Raw genomic sequence first — 21,858 nt, forward strand, 5'->3', positions numbered from 1 at the left:
ATTAGAAGAAAATCAATAGCCTTAAATGAATATATTAAAAAGAAAGGCTTAAAATCATAACCTAAGTAGCCATTTCAAAGAAGTTAAAAAAAAGAACGGTAAATTAAACCCCCCCCCCCAAAAAATGTAGGAGAGGTACAAAATACATGAGAACAGATACGAATGGACCAGAAAACAAAAGTTACCCCTTCAAAAGACTAATAAAATTGATAAACTCATGGTGATTTAGGAAGAACAAAAAGATAATCCATAATTACCAACAAAAGGAATTTAAGAGGGGATCTCAAAGGCATTAAAAATAAAGAGTACGGGCACGTGGGTGGCTCAGTCAGTTAAGTGTCTGACTTCAGCTCAGGTCACGATCTCATGATTCATGAGGTTGAGCCCCATGTCAGGCTCGGCACTGACAGTGCAGAGCCTGCTTTGGATCCTCTGTCTCTCTGTCTGTCTGTCTGTCTGTCTGTCTCTTTCTCTCTCCCTCTCTCAAAAATCAATAAGCATTAAAAAAATAAAATTAAAATAAAGAGAATAAGTGTGTAATGGAAAACACTATATGTCAATAAATTAAAAAATTTACATAGACTGAAAATATTCCTACAAAAACCGACTTACCAAACTAACACATAAATGGAGAGAAATATGAATAGTTCTATATCTATTAGGTTAAATTTGTAATTTAAAATACTTAAAAAATAAGCTCAAGTGTCAGCTTCCTTGGAGAAATTCTACTAAACATTTAATGCATAAATATTCCAACCTTATATAAATTCTCCAGAAATAGAAAAAGAGGGAAAACTTCCTGACTCATTTAGGTCAATGTCACTCACAAACACAGATGTATAAATCCTAAACAAAATATTACCAATGAAATGATAAATAAATATTACATCATGACCAAGTTGGGATTATTCCTGGAAGGCAAAGTGGCTTCCATCTTGGCAAATCAATCAGTCTTTTTGATATTAACAAAACATAGGAGAGAAATCATGTGATAGTTTCAATAGAGGGTGAAAAACAGTTGATAATTGCACCAATATTCATGATTGAGAACTTTCTTAATCTGAATAAGTGCATCCAAAAAAGCAAATGGTAGTGGTGGGGGCAGTGGAGGAGAATAGAGCAAGATATCTGCATCCTTCTCTCTTTAAAAAAAAAGGCAGTAACAGTTAATGAAAGACATAAGGCTCAAGCTAATTTCCCATACAAAATAAACATCTCAGTAGACCATAAATCAAATGGAAACAGTGCTGAAGTGGACTAAGGTTATCCAGGTTTAGTGGATGCCAGGATTGAAAACTTGCCATAACAGCCGGGAGTTCAATTTCTATGGGGAAAGTAAACAACTGGCACCACAGTGAGGGGGGGGGGGGGGTGACTGAAGCTAGGCTCATTTCTAGAAACACAGTGGGCAAGACTCCCTGACCCATAGCTGAAGGCTGAAGAAAAGTAGCCTGTGTGTGTGGTTGAAATTGATCAGCTGTCTGGGATAACATAAAAGAATGGAGATAACTGGAGCCTGGTTACTGAGCCAAATTGTCATATAATCTGGGAAGGGTTCTGCAAAATCTCACCTGGAATCAGAACCTAAAGGAAGCAATATGAGACCTGGTTCTGATCTGAGGCTCTTGGGGAGAGGTATTTATTCAGGTAAGCCAAAAACTGCAGAGAAGAACACATAACTCCCATTCAATATGAGCTTGCAAACCAAAAGGTCCAAGGAGAAAAAAAATTAATGACATGAAAGCGAGCAGACACACTCAACAGATGACAGAATTCTCCCCTAAAGAAATAGAAATAACAATAGCACTACTTGTATAGCATGTGCTATTTCCCACATTTGGTTTTAATATAATACTCACTTCATCTTTATAGTGTCTTAAAAAACTTTAATGTAACTATGTTGGGTTTTTTTTTTTTTATTCTTAGGGGCTAATAATGATCCAGGAAATAGCAGACTGATTGCATATGCTTCCTTCTGTTTCCTTCCACCCACACTCCCCAAAATACCCACTAAAAAGAGAGCAAAGGGATAAAAGTGGTGTCAAACAAAGGCATATGACCACAAAGACAAAGAGACTATCAGAGATGCATTTGAAACATTTTGTAAGCCGGAGAGAAGATGGAAAGTGATGTTTAACTTAGCAGCCTGGAGAACTCTGAAAACTAAGCTGGTATTTGTGGGAAAGTCCAAAAGCAAGAAGCCATGAGAAGATCAGACACAACATATGTCTAAAACCGGGGCACAGCTGAAGCTAAAATTCACTGAAAGTGATTCACTTAAAGTCTATATAAACCTGAAATGCTTTTGCATGTCTGAGGCCTGAAGGCGATTTATTCTCCCACACCCGACAGAGGGTCGAGGGACTTACTTAAGGACTTGGCAAAGAGCAAAAAGTGGGGGACTGTACTAAGAATGAGGAATAAGTGAGGATCTACGTATTGCCAGGTGAACCATTAGAGTTCTTCTGTCTTGGCTCAGAGAAAATACTTCCAGTCAGACTTGTATCCTTTTCCCATGCAGACAAAAGGTTGGAGAAATCCTCACTAGAAACATTAACCAGCTACACAAAAACAAACTCAAAATGGATGAAAGACCTAAATGTAAGACAGGAAGCCATCAGGAGAAAGCAGGTAAAAGCCTCTGTGACCTTGGCCACAGGAACTTCTTACTCAATATGTCTCTGGAGGCAATACGAACTATTGGGACCTCATCAAAATAAAAAGCTTCTGCACAGTGAAGGAAGCAATGAGCAAAACTAAAAGGCAACTGACAGAATGGGAGAAGATACTTGCAAATGACATATCAGATAAAGGTTTAGTATACAAAATCTATAAAGAACTTAACACCCAAAAAACAAAATAATCCAGTGAAGAAATGGGGAAGAGACATGAATAGACACTTCTCCAAAGAAGACATCCAGATGGCCAACCAACACATGAAAAAATACTCAACATCACTCATCATCAGGAAAACACAAATCAAAACCACAGTGAGACACCACCTCATACCTGTCAGAATGGCTAACATTAACAACTCTGGCAACAACAGAGGTTGGTGAGGATGCGGAGAAAGTGGATCTCTTTTGCACCACTGGTGGGAATGCAAACTGGTGTATCCACTCTGGAAAACCGTATGGAGATTCCTCAAAAAATTAAACTACCCTCTGACCCAGCAATTGCATTACTAGGTATTTATCCATGCGATACAGGTGTGCTGTTTCAAAGGGACACATGCACCCCAATGTTTATAGCAGCACTATACACACACACACATGCACACACACACACGCAATGGAGTATTCCTTGGCAATCAAAAAGAACGAAATCCTACCATTTGCAACTATGTGGATGGAACTAGTGGGTATTATCCTAAGTGAAATTAGTCAGAGAAAGACAAAAATCCGATGACTTCACTCATATGAGGACTTTAAGATACCAAACAGATGAACATAAGGGAAGGGAAGCAAAAGTAATATAAAAACAGGGAGGGGGATAAAACATAAGAGACTCTTAAATATGGAGAACAAACAGATGGCTACTGGAGGGGTTGTGAGAGGGGGGATGGGCTAAATGGGGAAGGGGCACTAAGGAGTCTACTCCTGAAATCACTGTTGCACTATATGCTAACTAACTTGGATGTAAATTTAAAAAATAAATAAATTAAAAGATATTCAATAAAAAAAGAAAAAAAGAAACATTAACTAGCTTGAGAGCAAAAATCAAATTCAGAAGGTCTCCCTATGAAACAGCCCATCTAGATCACTCTAGAGTGAAGCCTACCACTCAACAAATTCTGTCCATATACACAGGGCTTCCAATCTGCCTTTTTAAATACATCATACTTAAATGAATAGTCAAGGAACATAAAATATTTAATTAAAACATCTAAGAAAAAAGAAACCAAAACAGGCATACAGGAGAAAACAGACAGAATGCAAGGTACAGAAGAAAACAAAATATAAAATAAAAACTTCATAATTCATATTCTCAAGAAACAAAAGATACTGTATTCACGAAATGAAAACAGGATGTTGTTTAAAAAGGTACTAGGAACCTAAAGAGAACCAAAAAGACTTGTGTAAATTAAAAATAACTAAATAAAAGTGTAACCAATCAATTGAGAAATAGAAGTAAAGATAACTCTCAAAAAGTAGGAATAGAAGAAATGCAAAGTTGGGTCAGTTCGGAAAGTCCAACATTATACAATGGCAGGTTCATTTAAAAAGCAGAAGAAAAGAATAACTCGAGAAAATTTCCCAAAACGGAAAGAAGTATTAGGACTTTAAAGCCCCTCCCAATTTCCCAGCACAAAAGATAACAATGAGCTACGCCAAAGCATATGACGTTGTTCCACTGTCTTCCAGAGGTAATAAAACAGGTCTGCGCGGATGATGAGGGATCTACGTGGCAAAGCAGTTCTCAAAGCAGCACTGGATGTTAGAACTCAGTGAATGGAGCAATTCTTCAAGAAATTGTTTGGAGGACGCCTGGGTGGCTCAGTCAGCTAAGTGTCCGACTCTGGATTTCAGCTCAGGTCATGATCTCAGAGTCCTGGCATCCAGCCTCGAGTCAGGCTCAGTATTGGGCATGGAGAATGCTTGATCTTCTCTCTCTCCCTCTCTCTCTACCCCTCCCCTAATTGCTCACACACATGTGCTCTCTTGCTTTCTCTGTGTCTCAAAAAAAATTTTTTTTGAGAGAAAATGATATGCAACTTTGAAATCTACACCCAGGCAAAAGATTAAAGTGTAATAGAACATTTCCAGATATTCAAGAGCAAAAATTTAATCCCTAGCTTCCTTGGGGGAAGCTCCTGGATTTATGTGCTCCAACAAAAAATAGTGAACAGCCTAAGAAAGAGGAAAGCGTGGAACATGAAGGGTGGAAAACAAAGAATCCAATGTAAAAGAGATGCAAGTAACCTTCAATATGAGAGTGAAAGGACACAAAAGCTATTTAGGAAGAAGCAACCAGTCCAATTTGGAGCAGGAAGAGGAAGTGCTCTGAGAGGGATATCCCCAAGAAAATGATGTAACAGAATACATGATGTATTTGAATGCACTGCAAAGACAGTTAAACCCTGGTAGATATTTTGAGAATAAATTAATGATAGGATCATAGGAACTAAGAAAACAAACAAAAAAAAATGAAGGCAATTATAAACTCCAGAGAAAACAAAAATGAAAATGCACCCATAGTAAAGTATTAAATGTTTCATTCTCCCTTTTTTAAGAACAGCTTTATTGCCATATACTTTATATAACTTAAAATTTACCTTTTTATAATGTCGCAAAGTTCCTTTTAAGAAACAGATCCTGCCTAGTCCTGGGCCCTTTTAGATACTAAAAGCCTCACTATGGTGGAACATCTGACCATGATCCAACAGATAAGCATATGACTTGAGCTGCTTATAATGAAGTGGACATACTGTGAGTCTGAGCCCCATGTGGGGCTCTGCGCTGACAGTATGGAGTCTGCTTGGGATTCTCTCTCCCTCTCTCTCTCTGCCTCTCTGCTGCTCACGCTCTATATCTCAAAATAAATAAAAAAGAATTAATTCTAGGTTATCTCATTGGTTCTTCTTTAATGTTTATTTACTTTTGAGAGGGAGAGAGTGAACACAAGTAGGGGAGGGGCAGAGAGAAAGGGAGACATGGAATCTGAAGCAGGCTCCAGGCTCTGAGCTGTCAACACAGAGCCCAATGTGGGGCTGGAACTTACATACTGAGAGATCATGACCCTCGCCAAGGTTGGCCGCTTAACCAACTAAGCCAGCCAGGCATGCCTCTAATTCGTTCTTTTTAAGACTCACCTATTCTTACCACATTTCTGCCTATGTCTATCTTGTAATTTCCAGTTCTTCACATGGATGTTATTTACCAATTTATATCACCAAAGATCTTAGTAATATTTAAAGTCTTTTTTGGATTGTTCTGGTATTTTGATTTCTTCTGGAGTGAATTCACCTTTCAGCTGCTGATGCCAGTGACTATCTTCATTAGCATTAGATTTCTTCATGTGCTTTGGAATTTCATTTTGCAGGCTCAACGTGGAGGAAGGTTTCTCTTTCCTCATCTCCCTTTATCCTTTTCTCTGACCCTTAACCCTTCTCTGTCTACAGTTTTGCTTGTCTCCATCTAGCCCTCCAGGATCTCCAGTATGGAACCAAGTCTTGCATGGACAACATGGCACAAAAGCACTGCAAGGGCACTGGGGGTCCAACCACTGAGCTAACATGTAATCTGGGCTTGTATCATTGTGTCTGTCCTCTGTCTCCCCAAGCACACAGCCTTCACACAATGGCTTCAGGCTGTGCTCGGCAGCACCTTTTTTCCTGCAAAGAAGCAGTGGAGGTGGCTCCTTCTTCATCAATCAAAAGGAAGGTATTCAGTCCCTCCTCTCCATAGGCACTGAATTCTCACGTACCCCAACGGCTTTGGGGCCTCAAGCCCTCAAGAACCACAGGTCTGTTTCCACTCATCACTTCACACTTCCGTCCCTTTCCTGGCCCAGATAGTTCTTTTCATGACTTTCCCCTGGGTATATTGTTTTAATTTCCCTGTTCTTATACAGCATCGATCATCAGTCTGTATTTGGAACAGAATGTAAAATTAAAACACCATCTCCATTGGAAACCTATTAATTAGAATGTGAGTTTAGATATAAATTTCCAGTAGCTTTCGAGGTGAGGGCAATCACCAACAGTAGATATATACATCACATTTTGAGGATAATTGAGCCACATCGGTAAGTAACTAAAAGGACATTGTCTCACTATAATTCGGCTTAGATGTATAGCTTATTTGGAGTGACTTCGGATATTCATCTTTCAAGAAAGTATGGAGCTGGAAGAATCCACCAGAGGCACAAGGGACTGGAAATGAAACCTCTGTTATTCAAGAAATGGGTAGCGGTTTCTTCTTAACAGACAATGGGCTAAATACAGAATTTTTTTCAAGCTCAAGAACTGGGTAACAAGTAGGTAGAGGAACACATCCTTCTTGCCTCTTGCTTTCTGATCTCCCTCCCTAGCAGTGCTGACTGCTGTCAGAGAAGAAAGCCTTCCTCAGATGAGTGGGACCATTATGTAACCTTGCCTGTTTCTGCAAGCTGCTGGCTCGCTCCTGGAAAAAGCAAACTCCATAAATAGCAGACACTCAGCAGTTATAGCATAGACCAGGGGGAGTAACCCCATAAGAGCAAATAAACATACAACACCCCACCTTGGAGAGTCTAGGCTAATACATCAAATGCATTTGCCTTTGGGTAAATAAAGATCCACTGACTGTCCAACACAATCTCAGTGGTAAGTTCCACCCTGGGGTGATATTTTACTGCTATTGCCCTTGGAGTCAGTAAATATTTGTGTGGAAAATATTACGCAACACCCTGTTCCTGTTATTCCTACACCACTGGTTTCTAGAACCTAAAACATTTTTGTAAACTTACCTTTACTTTGGCACCGACCCTTTGTCTCTGCTGGGCTTTTTCCAACATAACTCTCAACGCTCGAAAAGTTTATTAAATTTGCAATTTTGAAGCGAGGAAGAGTGTTTCCCTTCACATAAAAACAGACTCTTAATTTTGCAAAGAGGCCAAGACATATCGCGTGCTCTATTATTCCTAGCTTGGAAGCTCTGTGGGCAAGAAGTGGCCGGAGAAGATAACGTGCAATCATTGTTGCTGAGGCACAGCAAAGAGGGGACAGAGGCTCTGCTGCACACAGGGCACACCAGCGTGCGTCCCTCAGCAGCCTTAAGAAACAAGGTCCGGGGGCGCCTGGGTGGCGCAGTCGGTTAAGCGTCCGACTTCAGCCAGGTCACGATCTCGCGGTCCGTGAGTTCGAGCCCCGCGTCAGGCTCTGGGCTGATGGCTCGGAGCCCGGAGCCTGTTTCCGATTCTGTGTCTCCCTCTCTCTCTGCCCCTCCCCCGTTCATGCTCTGTCTCTCTCTGTCCCAAAAAAAAAAAAAAAAAAAAAAAAAATGTTGAAAAAAAAAGAAACAAGGTCCGGACTTGTTCCTAAATCCTGCTCTGGCTCGGCGAGCAAAGAAAGAGCAGTACCGCAGACTGAGCTCAGCCCTGCCGTGACCTCCTGGGCAGGTCAAGGGAAGGCTGTTGTTCTTAGAACTGAAATGAGCCCTGAGCATTTCACTACTCATGAGTAGACCCAAGGGTCTAGGCATAGTTCTGAAGATGTGAGTGAAAAATGCAACCTGAAAGCGCCCTCTACAGTGAAAGGCTGGCACTGAAAGGACCTTGGGGGTCACAATGTGCAGCATCTTCCATCATTACTCAGATGGAGAAGCTCAGCCCGGAGGGCTAGGCACCTTCTGAAACTGCCGGAGGGGGTCGAGCGGGGGTGCCGCCCCTGACCCACCCCCCGTCCTCTCTCCACTCCTAAGAGCTCCCCTCTAACAAGGGTCTCAGATGAGGGTCCCACCTCTCATTCTATTGGACTTCATTACACCAGTGAGAAGCGATCACTTCCCCGGGGAGAGAATAAACTTGTTTCATGGTAGAAAAGGGCTCCAGACAGCTGGCCTGGCATGTGCAAAGGTCTGAAGGCATGAACAAACATGAGCGTGGGTCATGGTGAAAATTCACCATGGCTGCTGAGGAAGTTCCTCTGCGTGTGTGTGCATGTGCACACGTGTGTGTGCACACGCCCGCAATGAGGGTGGTAGTGACGGGAGACAGGGTTCAAACCTAAAACCAGGTCACAAAGGACTTTATAGGCTGTTGCGGATTGAATTGCTCCCCCCTAAAAGTTGTCGAAGCTTTGAGTCCTACTACCTGTAAATGTGACCTTATTTGGAAAGAGGGTCTTTGCCAATGATCAACTTAGATGATGTCATTAGAATGGGGCCCGATCCAATATGAGGGCTGTCCCAATAAAAAGGGGACATTTGGACAAAGAGACAAACAGGAGGAAGACAACACGGAAACACAGGGAGAACAGCATCTGTGAGCCAAGGAACGCCGGCGGCTACCAAGAGCCAGGAGAGAGACCTGGACCAGGTTCTCCCTCCCAGCCTCAGCAGGAGTCGACCCTGCCAGCACTTGATCTCAGACTCCCCAGCCTCCAGGACTGAGACAATACGTTCCTGCTGATTAAGCCCCCTAGTCTGAGGTAGTCCCAGGAGACTCCTCCGTAGGCCAAAGTAAAGAGTGTGGATTTTTAATCCCCAGGTGAGAAAAGGTGCTGAAAGGTTTCACCTGGGGGCTTGACACGGTCACCATGACTTAGAAAGATCTTTCAAGGTCATACACGGGCCCGTGGACCAGAGCAGGAAACACGAGAGGCAGGAGTTTATGCAGAAACTACTGAAACAGATCACGCAAAACACAGCTGAATGAGGGCAGGGGCAGTGAGGAATGGACAGGACAAGTTTATGAGATGTTAGGAGATAAATCAGCATGAATCATGTCCGTGTCACCAGAGGAGAAATGAAGCCAGAAAAGGCCACTTAACGTGAAGCCACTTTAAGAAGGACCTCAAATTTTAGGATAAATAGAATAAATAGAGGGAAATGTTTGATTTGGATTTAGTCTTTAAAAATCACACTAATACGTAAGGAATTGAGTTTTTACCTAACACTGAGCCAAATGTAGGTGGCGACTGCAGTTGGGCAGACTCATTTGTAGAATGAAGACAGAATGGATTGTTCGGTATATTCATTTTTCCCCCTAAAAAAACTTGTACGAGGACCCACTAGGGCTGTCTTCACTTTCAGAGCAAGATCGGGAACCGGGTTGTTTTTACAACCGGTTTTTACAACAGTGGCCTCAGCCCCGCCCCCGACTCCTGTGCTGTGCAAACCCCTCCTGTTTCCATTTTCTGTTTAATTGTCCACCTGTCCACTTGTCCCCATGGCCTCACCTGCCAATGACTGGGCCTAGAAAGAAAAGACACAACTGGGTGAACACTAACCTTATGTTGATGTGGAATGAGCGTTGAAAAAGACACAACCTTATGTTGATACGGAATGAGACTTGAAACCAGAAATAAAGCACACTCCAAATCTGGGGGGTAATATTTTCTTCTTTTTACCCTTCTCTGTTTATGGCTGTGGAGCCGTGTGCTTCGCCAAACTGCACTCACCATTTAAACCTGGTATAAATTCCAAATCACTTCGTGTATAGTCCTCTTTCCAGAAAGACGGCTGGTGCAGAGAAAGGGGAGCTCGCGCCTGATTCCAACCTCAGGGGGAAAACATGTCGGGAGAGTCAAGTACGCTTCTTCCCCTCACTGTTTCCCCTTGTCCCTTACTCCAGGTCAGACAGACAGCCGTCTGCTTCCACCTACAGAGCCTCAGGGGAGGGATGTGTCAGGGAAGGAAAACAGAAACCCTGGCTTTTCCAAGACTGTCTGAGTCACTGGTTCCAACGGCTGAGAACCCTGGACAGGTGATTTGGATGTTGAGGGTTTATACAAATAGCATAAGTGCCATAGAAGTGGATGTGCGCTCAGAACAGCACATCCCCTTGATGTGCTCGATGCTCTTGGAAAGCTCTGGACACACTTGGCGAAGTGGGCACCCTGAGCAGGAGTTACAGCAGACCTTCCCCAAACCCCTCCTGTACGTACGTCTCTTCTGCAATCTTGGATGGTTCTACAACGCGGCAAGCCCAGGGTGGGCAGGGGTGGGGGAGAGCGGGGAAGCGGATTTCCCTGTGCTGTTTCTGGGCCTAGGTCCTAACTGCTTCCCAGCGGAGCACAGCAGAGCACAGCAAGATGGCTGGAACACAAGTCAGGAAGTCCCTGGCATCTCCTCGGCCTACGACGCAAGTCAGAAACACGGTTATGGGTACGAAACACCGTGCCTGGCTCTTCGCAGGGGTGTCCTCACCGAAGATGAAGCGCACACAGGGGCAGGCCCTCCTCCTGAGAGCGTGCAGGTCGGAGACGCAGATTCAGAAGGAAAGGGCCCACCCGTAGGATGGGGAGGGCTGGATTCCTAGGGTGCACTGGCTTATTCCGTCCCTACCCCATCACCCTCAGACCATCGAGGCAGGAGTTTTTACATCACAGCCAACACATTTCATGGGATCGATATGAGAAGAGTCAAGAGAATTCCAGAATCAGACTTATTTCCTGAATAGACATAAAATACACCTGTCCTTACGCCAGCCAGTATGGCCGGAGGAACACAATGACCTTCTTCAGTCACTTAGGGTCCTAGACGTAGCAAACTTGACTTTGGGGGCTAAAGGTGCCTCATTAGATGGGCGACACGTACCAAGAGGTGGTTCAGAGAATCTGGCAAAGAGGGAGGGGAGCTGCCTGGGAATAAGATATTACTCTTATCCCTATTTTATTGTCTAAAATATAGATATTTTGGGCAACTGATTCTTATCATGGAAGTATGACCAAGACAACAAAGGGTTGGGAGAGAAGAAGGAAAAAACTGGGGGTTGGATCCTGGAAGTTCTTGTGCGGGAAACTAATGCTGCTGAGTCAAAATCCTCTGCAGCCAGCAACACCCGGGGAGAGCGCAACATGAGGAAAATCTACCCTCCCTTCCAAGAAACCTCCCCAGGATCTTCTACGGACTTAAGCTGGGAAGAAGATTAACTTTCAGGGTCAACCTTTCAGACCAAGGAAACCAAAAATAAGACAGCCTCACCTATTCTTTGGGGCTTACAAGATCACACCCCACAACCTACGATCTAAGGCAAGTCAGTGGGAAGGATAATACCCAACATGGGGTGAATTCTAGGTAACGAGTAGGCAATCGCTCAGTCATTCAACAAATACAGAACGCAGGCTAGGTGACCTACCTCGGGTGCACCTACAAGCCTCTGTGCACACGTGGGGGTCTCTGCAGGAGAGGGTGTTCCCTTCGGCGCAGTGTCCCAGGAGCGCAGGGCATCACGTACCTGGGTGGGCAGGGTTCCGGGTTGCAAGCCTGGCTCATCGGAGGAGGGCGGTGGAACATATCACACAAGGTGTCACTGACTGTCTGCTGGGTCTGGGTGTGTAAGCACACGGCTATCGCTTCTTGATGGCCTGGAGGTTGGGAAGAGGAAAAAAAATGCAAGTGACTCAGAATAACTCACTGTGGGGGGGAAAACAGGGTCTTGGGACTTCTTTAGCCATTGCCTTTTGAGTATATCGCTTGGCTGTGGGCTGCATTTCAGGGTGCGCGTGCAGACTGGGCATCTTTCAAAGGCTTCCAGTCTTTAATATTCTCTCAGTCACCTTTTCAACTCAGCACCACTACCCTCTCCGCCCAAATATACTCACCTTGAAACATGAAAGGACATCCCGACTCCCCGTCTGCCTGCAGACTTACCTGTGTTCCCACTCCAAGTCCCCTCAACCGAACCACCCAAGTGTTCTCCAAACCACACACTAGTAGTTCCCGGAGAGGGATTTTCACGTCAGCCGCGAAAGAGTGACATTTTTTCTATGTCACTGCACACGTGCTAACTTTGATGTACAATCCTTACTCCAGCGTTCATCATGGTCTGAACTCCTGTTCGCTATTACTATACTTTGTGATATTGCCATTGCCGGCAGAAACAACAGCAATACCTCCCATCGGGAAAGTGCTCTGGCGTGTACGAAGTGCTTTCGCGGGCACCGTTTGGGCCCACGGGAATCTTGGGAGGTCCAAAGAATGGTATCATTATCTCCATCTCATTAATTTAATAACAAAGAAAACTGAAGCGTAGAGAGAAATTAAGGCAGCAAAAAATGGTAGACTCAAAACTAAAAATTAGAGGGGTGCGTGGGGGGCTCCGTCAGTTAAACGTCCGACTTCGGCTCAGGCCATGATCTCACAGTTCGTGGGTTTGAGCCCTGCGTCGGGCTCTGTGCTGACAGCTCGGAGCCTGGAGCCTGCTTTGGATTCTGTGTCTCCCTCTCTCTCTGCCCCTCCCCCACTCCCCCACTCATGCTCTCTCTCTCTCTATCTCAAAAATAAACATTAAAAAAAATCTTAGGGGCGCCTGGGTGGCTCATTTGGTTAAGCGTCTGACTTCAGCTCAGGTCACGATCTCGTGGTCCATGGGTTTGAGCCCCGCGTCGGGCTCTGTGCCGACCGCTCAGAGCCTGGAGCCTGCTTCGGATTCTGTGTCTCCCTCTCTCTCTGCCCCTCCCCTGCTTGCGCACTGTCTCTCTGTCTCTCAAAAATAAATAAACATTAAAAAAAGTTAGATTTCCTATCTCCTACGTGAGTGCTCTTTCTCTGTACTCCAGGGATTCCAAAATACAATACAGTCAACCAGTCAAGGCAGAGACTGCGCAAATAGGAGCCTCCACAGGCATGTTTTTCCTTTGAGGCCAGCCAGCTCTGTCCGACCCCAAAGCCCGCGTCCCAACCACTATTCTTTGTCTGTTGACACAAAAAGAATCACTGAAAAATCAGAACTGAGAACGAAATATAAATCAAAGTTTTGATGAAAAAAAAAACAAATGAAAATTGCAACAGCAACGGACTATACTATTTGAAATATGCAAATGTATTCAGTTTCATGCAAGAATGTGTGTTCCATTATGTTTGAAGACTGTGGTTCTCCTTCCAAATGCCATGTCTCAATTCATCCGTTTTACAATATTTTACAGAATGCAGAATAGGCCAAAAGAATATATAAAATATACATGTGTGATGTGCAGTGCTTTCTGCTATGTTTTCTCCTTTCTCTAGTTGTAATCTTATGTTTCCGGCCATGGCAGGATGCAGTCTTAAACCTCCAAGGATCTCCCATGAACTACTTTTTAATAAACACTGGCTAACTTGAGATACAAAGGGGACACGGCTACAAAAATGTATTTTCCAAGGGCAGCCACAAGAGTATCTTCTATCCCGCATACTCGACCTAAAGGCTTTTCACTTCAAGAGGCTTGATAAAACCTTTACCTTCAAAAGTAAACATAAAAAAATATCAGTTTGCTTCACCTTTTACTTGGCAAAATTTGGGTGACAATCATGATGTGTTTGGAAGCTATAAAACAAAGTGTTGAAATTATGGTGTAATTTTCCTAACAAATCCTTTTGGAAGCATGAAGCAACACCCTTCAATTCACAGTTGACCTTCTAGAGCGTCATGACGAGAGGGTGTTTTTGGAGCAGAAATGATATTCAAAGCCTTCGTCAAGAAATGAATTAATGATGGGGGGGGGGAAGGGACTCTAAAAAGGGAAGTGGAGGCAATGAATGAACAGACACATTTCCTTCTGTTGAAGGTTAGAGTGAGTTGGGCTCCTTGTTCACAAGTCTTGACTGATTCAACAGGCCAAATAACATAATTCTCTCTCTCTCTCTCTCTCTCTCTCTCTCTCTGTCTCTCGAAGAAATACCAAGAACAATGAAGAAATCTAGCCACTCTCTCTCTATCCCTCTTTCTTTCTCTCTCTCTCTAAGAAATACCAAGAACAATGAAGAAATCTAGTCTCTCTCTCTCTCTCTCTCTCTCTCTCTCTCTCTCTCTCCCTGTTTCTCTCTCTCTCTCTCTCGAAGAAATACCAAGAACAATGAAGAAATCTAGCCACTCTCTCTCTATCCCTCTTTCTTTCTCTCTCTCTCTAAGAAATACCAAGAACAATGAAGAAATCTAGTCACTCTCTCTCTCTCTCTCTCCCTGTTTCTCTCTCTCTCTCTCTCTCGAAGAAATACCAAGAACAATGAAGAAATCTAGCCACTCTCTCTCTATCCCTCTTTCTTTCTCTCTCTAAGAAATACCAAGAACAATGAAGAAATCTAGTCTCTCTCTCTCTCTCTCTCTCTCCCCCCCCCAAGAAATACCAATAACAATGAAGAAATCTAGCCACTCTCTCTCTCTCTCTCCCTCCCTCCCTCCCTCCCTCTTTTTCTCTCTCTCTTCCTCTCCCTCTTTCTAATACCAAGAACAATGAAGAAATCTATTCTCTCTCTCTCTCTCTATCCCTCTCTCTCTCTCTCTCTAAGAAATACCAAGAACAATGAAGAAATCTATTCACTCTGTCTCTATCCCTCTCTCTCTCTCCCTCTCTCTCTCTCTCTAAGAAATACCAAGAACAATGAAGAAATCTATTCACTCTCTCTCTCTCCCTCTCTCTCTCTCTCTAAGAAATACCAAGAACAATGAAGAAATCTATTCACTCTCTCTCTATCCCTCTCTCTCTCTCCCTCTCTCTCTCTCGAAGAAATACCAAGAACAATGAAGAAATCTAGTCATTCTCTCTCTCTCCCTCTTTCTCTCTCTCCCTCTCTCTAAGAAATACCAAGAACAATGAAGAAATCTAGTCATTCTCTCTCTCTCCCTCTTTCTCTCTCTCCCTCTTTCTAAGAAAGACCAAGAACAATGAAGAAATCTAGTCATTCTCTCTCTCTCCCTCTTTCTCTTTCTCTCTCCCTCTCTCTAAGAAATACCAAGAACAATGAAGAAATCTAGTCTCTCTCTCTCTCTCTCCCTCTTTTTCTCTCTCTTCCTCTCCCTCTTTCTAACACCAAGAACAATGAAGAAATCTAGTCAGAACCTTTCAATTACTCTCCAGTATTTGATACATCAAGTTGTAAAATAAATATGAAAAAATGAGTAAGAAAAGTATGTTAATTTAATAACCAAGTAGCCCTGGGCCCTAGAAATAGACGTAATATGCTCTTTTGAAGCACCAAAGGAACATTAACAAAAACTGGTCCTACATCAGATTATAAGGCAAACTGCAGTGAGTTCCAAAAGCCGGAAGCAGGTAACGTTCTCTGACCGCAACAGAGTCCAGCAATAAATGAATAGGAGCCAATTGACCGCTCAAATCCAACCACTAGAATTTTCCAAAAGTCAGTCCCTATATAACTGCTAGGTCACAAAGACAGAATGGATTACACATAATCTTTGACCAGAAAAAAGAGAGGAGAGAGGCTTCAAGCAACCTGAGACCAGATGAACAACTCTTTTTTGTTTTTGAATGTATGTTTGTTTGTATTTATTTACTTAGAGGGGGTGGGGAGAGAGAGAGAAGGGGAGGAAGAATGCCAAGCAGGCTCCGTGCAGTCAACACAGAGCCCAACGTGGGGCTCAATCCCATGAACCATGAGATCATGACCTGAGCTGAAATCAAGAGTCGGACATTTAACCAGCTGAAACACCCAGGTGCCCCCGGATGAACCACCCGATAATAATTTCAATATTGTCATGAAATGGATGACTTTTTTCCCCCCAAGAAAACCTAAATTGAGGAATTTACTTAAAAATTAAAATCTTGAATATGACAATAAGCAGGGGGTGTAGGGGGGGTACTGGAAATGATGTTAAAGATCCAGCCATGATGCCTCTCCCCTCAATCCCGCCCCCGGGAGGGAAAAATAAGAATGAGATTCAGATACTTGCAGGAACCAGTGTTTTCAAACTTCTTAGATGGATGATATCCATGACATAAATTACTGAAGATGGTTGAAAGGTACAAAAGACTCCAACTCACATTACAAAAGGACTATAACCCTGATGTCGGGATCTATAAAAGAAAATAAATGAACACACCTCCTTCACGTGGTGTTGCCTTGTGAGGCAACCAGGAGTGTGTGTTGTATTCCACACACAAGCCCAGGGCCATATTGAAAAGAAGAGTTAATACGTGTTTGTTTGCTCTCTCAGCTGACTGGCCACCGTGGACGAGTGGATGCCACTCTAAAGTCCCAGGGAACGAGAAGGAGAGGAAGCAGAGTATGTTCTGGGCTGGGAGAACTGTGGAGAACGGTATCATTCGTGGTGTTAAAATAAGAGTTTGACGCACTGCAAATAGGCAGGTTCTTTTTAGCAACGGCTCGAGGAGACCGCCGGTAAAGATTAAGGACTGTTGAAACCATGTGGCCGCAGGAAGGGGATCACTGGATGTCACCGGAGCCTGAGAGGAAGTGACCGAATATGTCAAGGAGAAAGTATGGCTAGGGGCCTGTCATGACTTGAAGGGACCTGCAGAGAATGAAATAGGGACCGCTAACATTTCATGGCGGGAACACAAGTCCACAGGGAGCACTCCAGTGTGAGCCCATGGTGGGCCAATTCAGCTTTCAGTCCCACATTCCCTTGCATGGGAACGCATGCTTGGACTCCCCCATGCTATGTGGACAATACTTCCGTGCATCAATAGCATTTCTATGTATTTCATCTACAGTTTGCATATATCTATGAGAAACCCTAAGTCAAATACTAGCACCCTGTAGTCGGCAGGACAACGGAAGAACATTACACTGTGACCTCAACCATCTATCCCTTCACTCACCAAATCATACACACACACACACACACACACACACACACACACACACAAAACACGAAACAACCAGGAACTTCCTGCCCTCGGGCATACAGACCCACCATCTCACAAGCATCCTGGCCTTTTCCTTGTCTATTTCAATTAGGAGTTTGCTGGATTTCACTCCCTTCCACCTTCCCAGGAAATTTGATCACCTCTCCCTTCGCTTTTATCCGAGAGCTTTGTTGCTGCCTTGGGAACGTACCCAAGCCACTCAGTCATGAAGAAATAACACGCACCCAGCTCTCCATCAATCCATGACGCCTTCTAGCCTTTTCCCTCTCTCTGCATTCTTTATCATAAATTTTGCCACAAAAAAAATCTATTCACCTCCATTTTGTCACCTGCCACCCTTTCCTCCATTCTTGCAAATCCAACTTCTGTGTCCAACACTCCACTGAATTGACTCCGAGTCACCAATGGCCACCCGTTCTCTCCCTGGAGATTGAGCCACTACCCTGGCTTCGATCCTCTCCGCACACGGATGACTCACCAACGTATACTTCCAGTCTGGATCTTTGTTCTTTGCTTCAGATTCACACACTCACAAAGCCTACTTAGCATCTCCGTTCGCAAGTCCACAGGCACGTTAAGTCGTTGCGTCCACAAACGGAACTCATGATGTCCTCGTGCCCAGCTGGACCTCCACCGAGCACGCGTCATCTCGGAAGAGAGCCCCGGGACTCAGCTTTGACACCTCCCCTGCACTCACGCCTCCACCGACAGACTTTCACCTTCTACATATTTCTCAGAGTTATCCACTGCCCTTCACCTCTGCTGTCATTACTGCTCAAGAACAAGCCCTTGCCTGGACGAGGCAACAGCTTTGTAGACGGCCTCCCTCACATCTGCTCTTATCCCTCCCAAACCTGTTTCTTTACGATACAGCTCGACTCACCTTTCTGAGATACAGAAAAATTGGATCATGCATCTCCCACTTTAATTCTTTGAATGGTCTCCCGCTGATCTTGGGATAAAGAGCCAAATCAGCTTTGCCCATAAGGCATTCATCGTCTGGCCCCTGCCTTTGTCTCTAGCATCACCTCGCTGTCTTTCTCACTACTCCCGCCGCACCTGCCTTCTTCACTCTGGGGATGGACCATGAACCCTCCTGCCACCCAGGGACTTTGTAACTGCCTTTTTTTTTTTCTGCTGGGAACTCTTTCCGGGCCACCCCCTCCAACGCCTCTTTTGCTTCAGCAATTCCCCATCTTTCATATTTAAGTTCAAGTGTAATTTTAGGGAGGGTTTCCCTTACTTCCCTAATTAGGTCACGTTCCTCCTATTATATGTTTTCCTAGCACCATGCATTTATTTTGCTCTAACCAGCTGTGATTTACACATGTGGGTGATTATGTGATCAGTGCATTTTCCCCACTAGACTTGAGTTCCAAAAGCAGGAACTACTTAGAGTCACTGTCACCCAGCCCAGTGCCTACCACAAAGAAACGTGCAATAGATATCTGTAGAAATTTTTTTTTTAATTTTTTTTACATTCATTTATTTTTGAGAGACAGAGCACAAGTGGGGAGGGGCAGAGAGAGAAGGAGACAGAATCCGAAGCAGGCTCCGGGCTCCGAGCTGTCAGCACAGAGCCCGACGCGGGGCTCGAACCCACAAACCGTGAGATCGTGACCTGAGCCGAAGCTGGACGCTCAACCAACTGAGCCACCCGGGCGCCGCAAGAATGTTTTTAAATGAAACAACGGGGAGGTGCCTGCTAACTGTCAGGACAAAGGCGAGGTGGCAGGGCTGGTGCTGCCCACATTATTTATTATTGTTCTTGAAATTCTAGACAATGAAATAAGATTAAAAAAGCTCAAATAAGATAAATAACTATTTGAAAGGGAAAAATAAAATCATCATGAATTAGAGATAGTTATTTTACTTAAGAGAATTGGTAAGAATGAACTTAAAACCGGTAGATGCATTAAGGAGCTCAGCAATTTGGCACACCTGGGGGGCTCAGCTGGTTAAGCATCTGACTCTTGATTTCGGCTCAGGTCACGATCTCCCAGTCTGTGAGTTTGAGCCCCATGTCAGGCTCTGTGCTGACAGTGTGGAGCCTGCTTGGGATTCTCTCTCTCTGCCCCTCCCCTGCTTGTGTTCTCTGTTTCAAAATAAATAAACTTTAAAAAAAAAAGAAATAAAAGGGGGTTCAGCAATTTAATCAGATTTTTTAAAGACAAAAAATGGTGGCATTATAAAAAGAACACCCTGCTGTTATTATATTATAAATTAATCATCCCACTAACACTTATTCTATACCGTGTGCCAGGCACTGTGATTAAGAAGTTCTCCAACATCATCCTGTTACATGAGGACACTTAATCCCCTCATTAATCCTCATGAAGGAGGTATGGCTCTTCTCATTTTACAAAAATGAGCCTCTACAAACTTCTATAACAGCCCAAAGAGAGTGGCAGGGCTAGGGTTCAAAGTGGGGTCAGGCTTCAAAGTCAATGAATCTGCTACTAGCCTGTGCTGTTAGAAAATACAAAGGTAAGGGCGCCTGGGTGGCTCAGTGGGTTAAGCTTCCGACTTCGGCTCAGGTCATGATCCCACGGTTCGTGGGTTCGAGCCCCGCATTGGGCTCTGTGCTGATAGCCTGGAGCCTGCTTCGGATTCTGTGTCTCCCTCTTTCTCTGCCCCTCCCCTGCTCACACTCTGTCTCTGTATCTGTCTCTGTCTCTCTCCCTCAAAAATAAACATTAAACAATTGTTTTAAAAATACAAAAGTAAAAATGAAAGGGTCTAAATGCAACAAATAACATAAAATACAAAGAAAAATTCTGGTGAGGAATGTTGATGATGTACGAAATTACAAAACCTTACCGGGGGTGTTACAAAGGCAGGCACATCGTATATACTCATGCACATGCACTCATACTGTGCTGCACGCATACGTATATACGCTGTGGAAGCTGGAAATCCAATGTTTGAATTCTTCATGTTTCCAGGAACTAAAAAAGAATTCTCTGTTGCCACTCCAAAATGAAAGCCGACTTAGGAAAGATTCCTAAGTACCAGCAATTACAACAAACAGATGTATTTTTATTTCTCGTATGATATGAAGATTAGTTGGAAAGTACAAGTACACAGAGGATCAGGATACGATCTTTGCAGGAATCTGTCATTGGCATCTATTATTTTTCTACCAGAAATAGGAAGCTGGAGAAACGGCTGTGTGCCTGTGGAAATGCTATCTTCCTGTGGTCTTTAGTTATGGCAGACCCACTCTCCTCGCGTGCAGGGGGAGGGTTGAAACCGACATTCTTTTTTTTTTTTTTTTTTTTTTTTTTTAATTTATTTTTGGGACAGAGAGAGACAGAGCATGAACGGGGGAGGGGCAGAGAGAGAGGGAAACACAGAACCGGAAACAGGCTCCAGGCTCCGAGCCATCGGCCCAGAGCCTGACGCGGGGCTCGAACTCACGGACCGTGAGATCGTGACCTGGCTGAAGTCGGACGCTTAACCGACTGCGCCACCCAGGCGCCCCGAAACCGACATTCTTAATCACACAGAAGTGGACTTGTAGACGCTGAGCCTCCAAAACCACATTAAAATGGATCACCGAGAGGCAAGTGTCACTGTATGTAGCTAGTACGGTCAAGACGATAAAGCCAAGATAACCAAAAGCTGTGCACCATCAAGTCAAGGAAGGACTGTGTGTTACTCATTTTACATCCCGATTTTGAGCCCAGAACCCAGAGCCACGAAGTCTAGCACAGAGCAGGCATGAGCTTCCCTGTCTTTATTGAGGATCCTGGTTTCAAGTATTACCCTTTACGTTTCACAGAATTTACTTATTTAAAAGCAAAATTTAAGCTTAAACCCCAAAAGTTAAAAATATTACTTTCTGCCAAGTTAAAAGGCTGATTATATGCACCCATTATATGGCCAGCTCTCTCTAAAAGAGGAGAACTGTTTTCTGTTTGGGACTGCATGATGGCCTCTGAGCCTCGGTTTCCCTAACTGTAAAATTTGGGTTAGTGGGTATCCAAGGTTCACTTAAATGGTATTATTCTAGGATTACACAATACAATGCACTCTCACAAGGCAAAATTGCTGTTTAACTGAGTATTGAAAGATTTCCAAGTTGATCTCTGTTAAAACTTGTAAAATGTGTTCCAAGTTCACCAGAGGATGCCAGACAATAAACGGGCACTCCACATCAACTATCTGCACAGTGAGCTGCACTTCTGACATGTTCAAGGTGCTCTGTCTTCTCACAGTCAGCCCAAGGGTCCACAGGGCCAATAAGGATAAACTCAATTAGCCAGGTTTCGCAAAACTTGTATTTTTTTAAGTTTGTTTATTTATTTATTTTGAGAGAGGGAGAGCATGCATGCATGCATATGAACAGGGGAGGAGCAGAGAAAGAAGTGGGGGGCGAGAAAATCCCAAGCGGGCTCCACACTTGGCATAGAGACTGACGTGGGGCTCGATCCCACGACCGTGAGATCACAACCTGAGCCAGAACCAAGAGTAGGATGCCCAACTGACTGAGCCACCCAGGCGTCCCAAATTTGTATGTTTTAAGTGGATTCAAAGGTCATTCTACTACTCCAAGGTACATACCCAAGAAACATGAAAAAATATGTCCATATAAAAACATG

General features: G+C 43.9%; 1 protein-coding gene across 1 annotated transcript in view; it reads right to left on the reverse strand.

Annotated features, from left to right (window-relative positions):
* The window catches only part of ADAMTSL3 (ADAMTS like 3), a 355,200-nt gene that overhangs the window by 89,276 nt on the left and 244,066 nt on the right, over positions 1-21,858 (reverse strand). Inside the window, exon 17 of the mRNA XM_060617520.3 lies at positions 11,881-12,010. Within this exon, the coding sequence (XP_060473503.3) occupies positions 11,881-12,010 (130 nt within the window). The remainder of the gene's footprint in view (positions 1-11,880; positions 12,011-21,858) is intronic.

The sequence above is a fragment of the Panthera onca genome, chromosome B3, assembly GCF_046562875.1.
Source record: "Panthera onca isolate mPanOnc1 chromosome B3, mPanOnc1 haplotype 2, whole genome shotgun sequence".
NCBI classification, from domain to species: Eukaryota; Metazoa; Chordata; class Mammalia; order Carnivora; family Felidae; genus Panthera; species Panthera onca.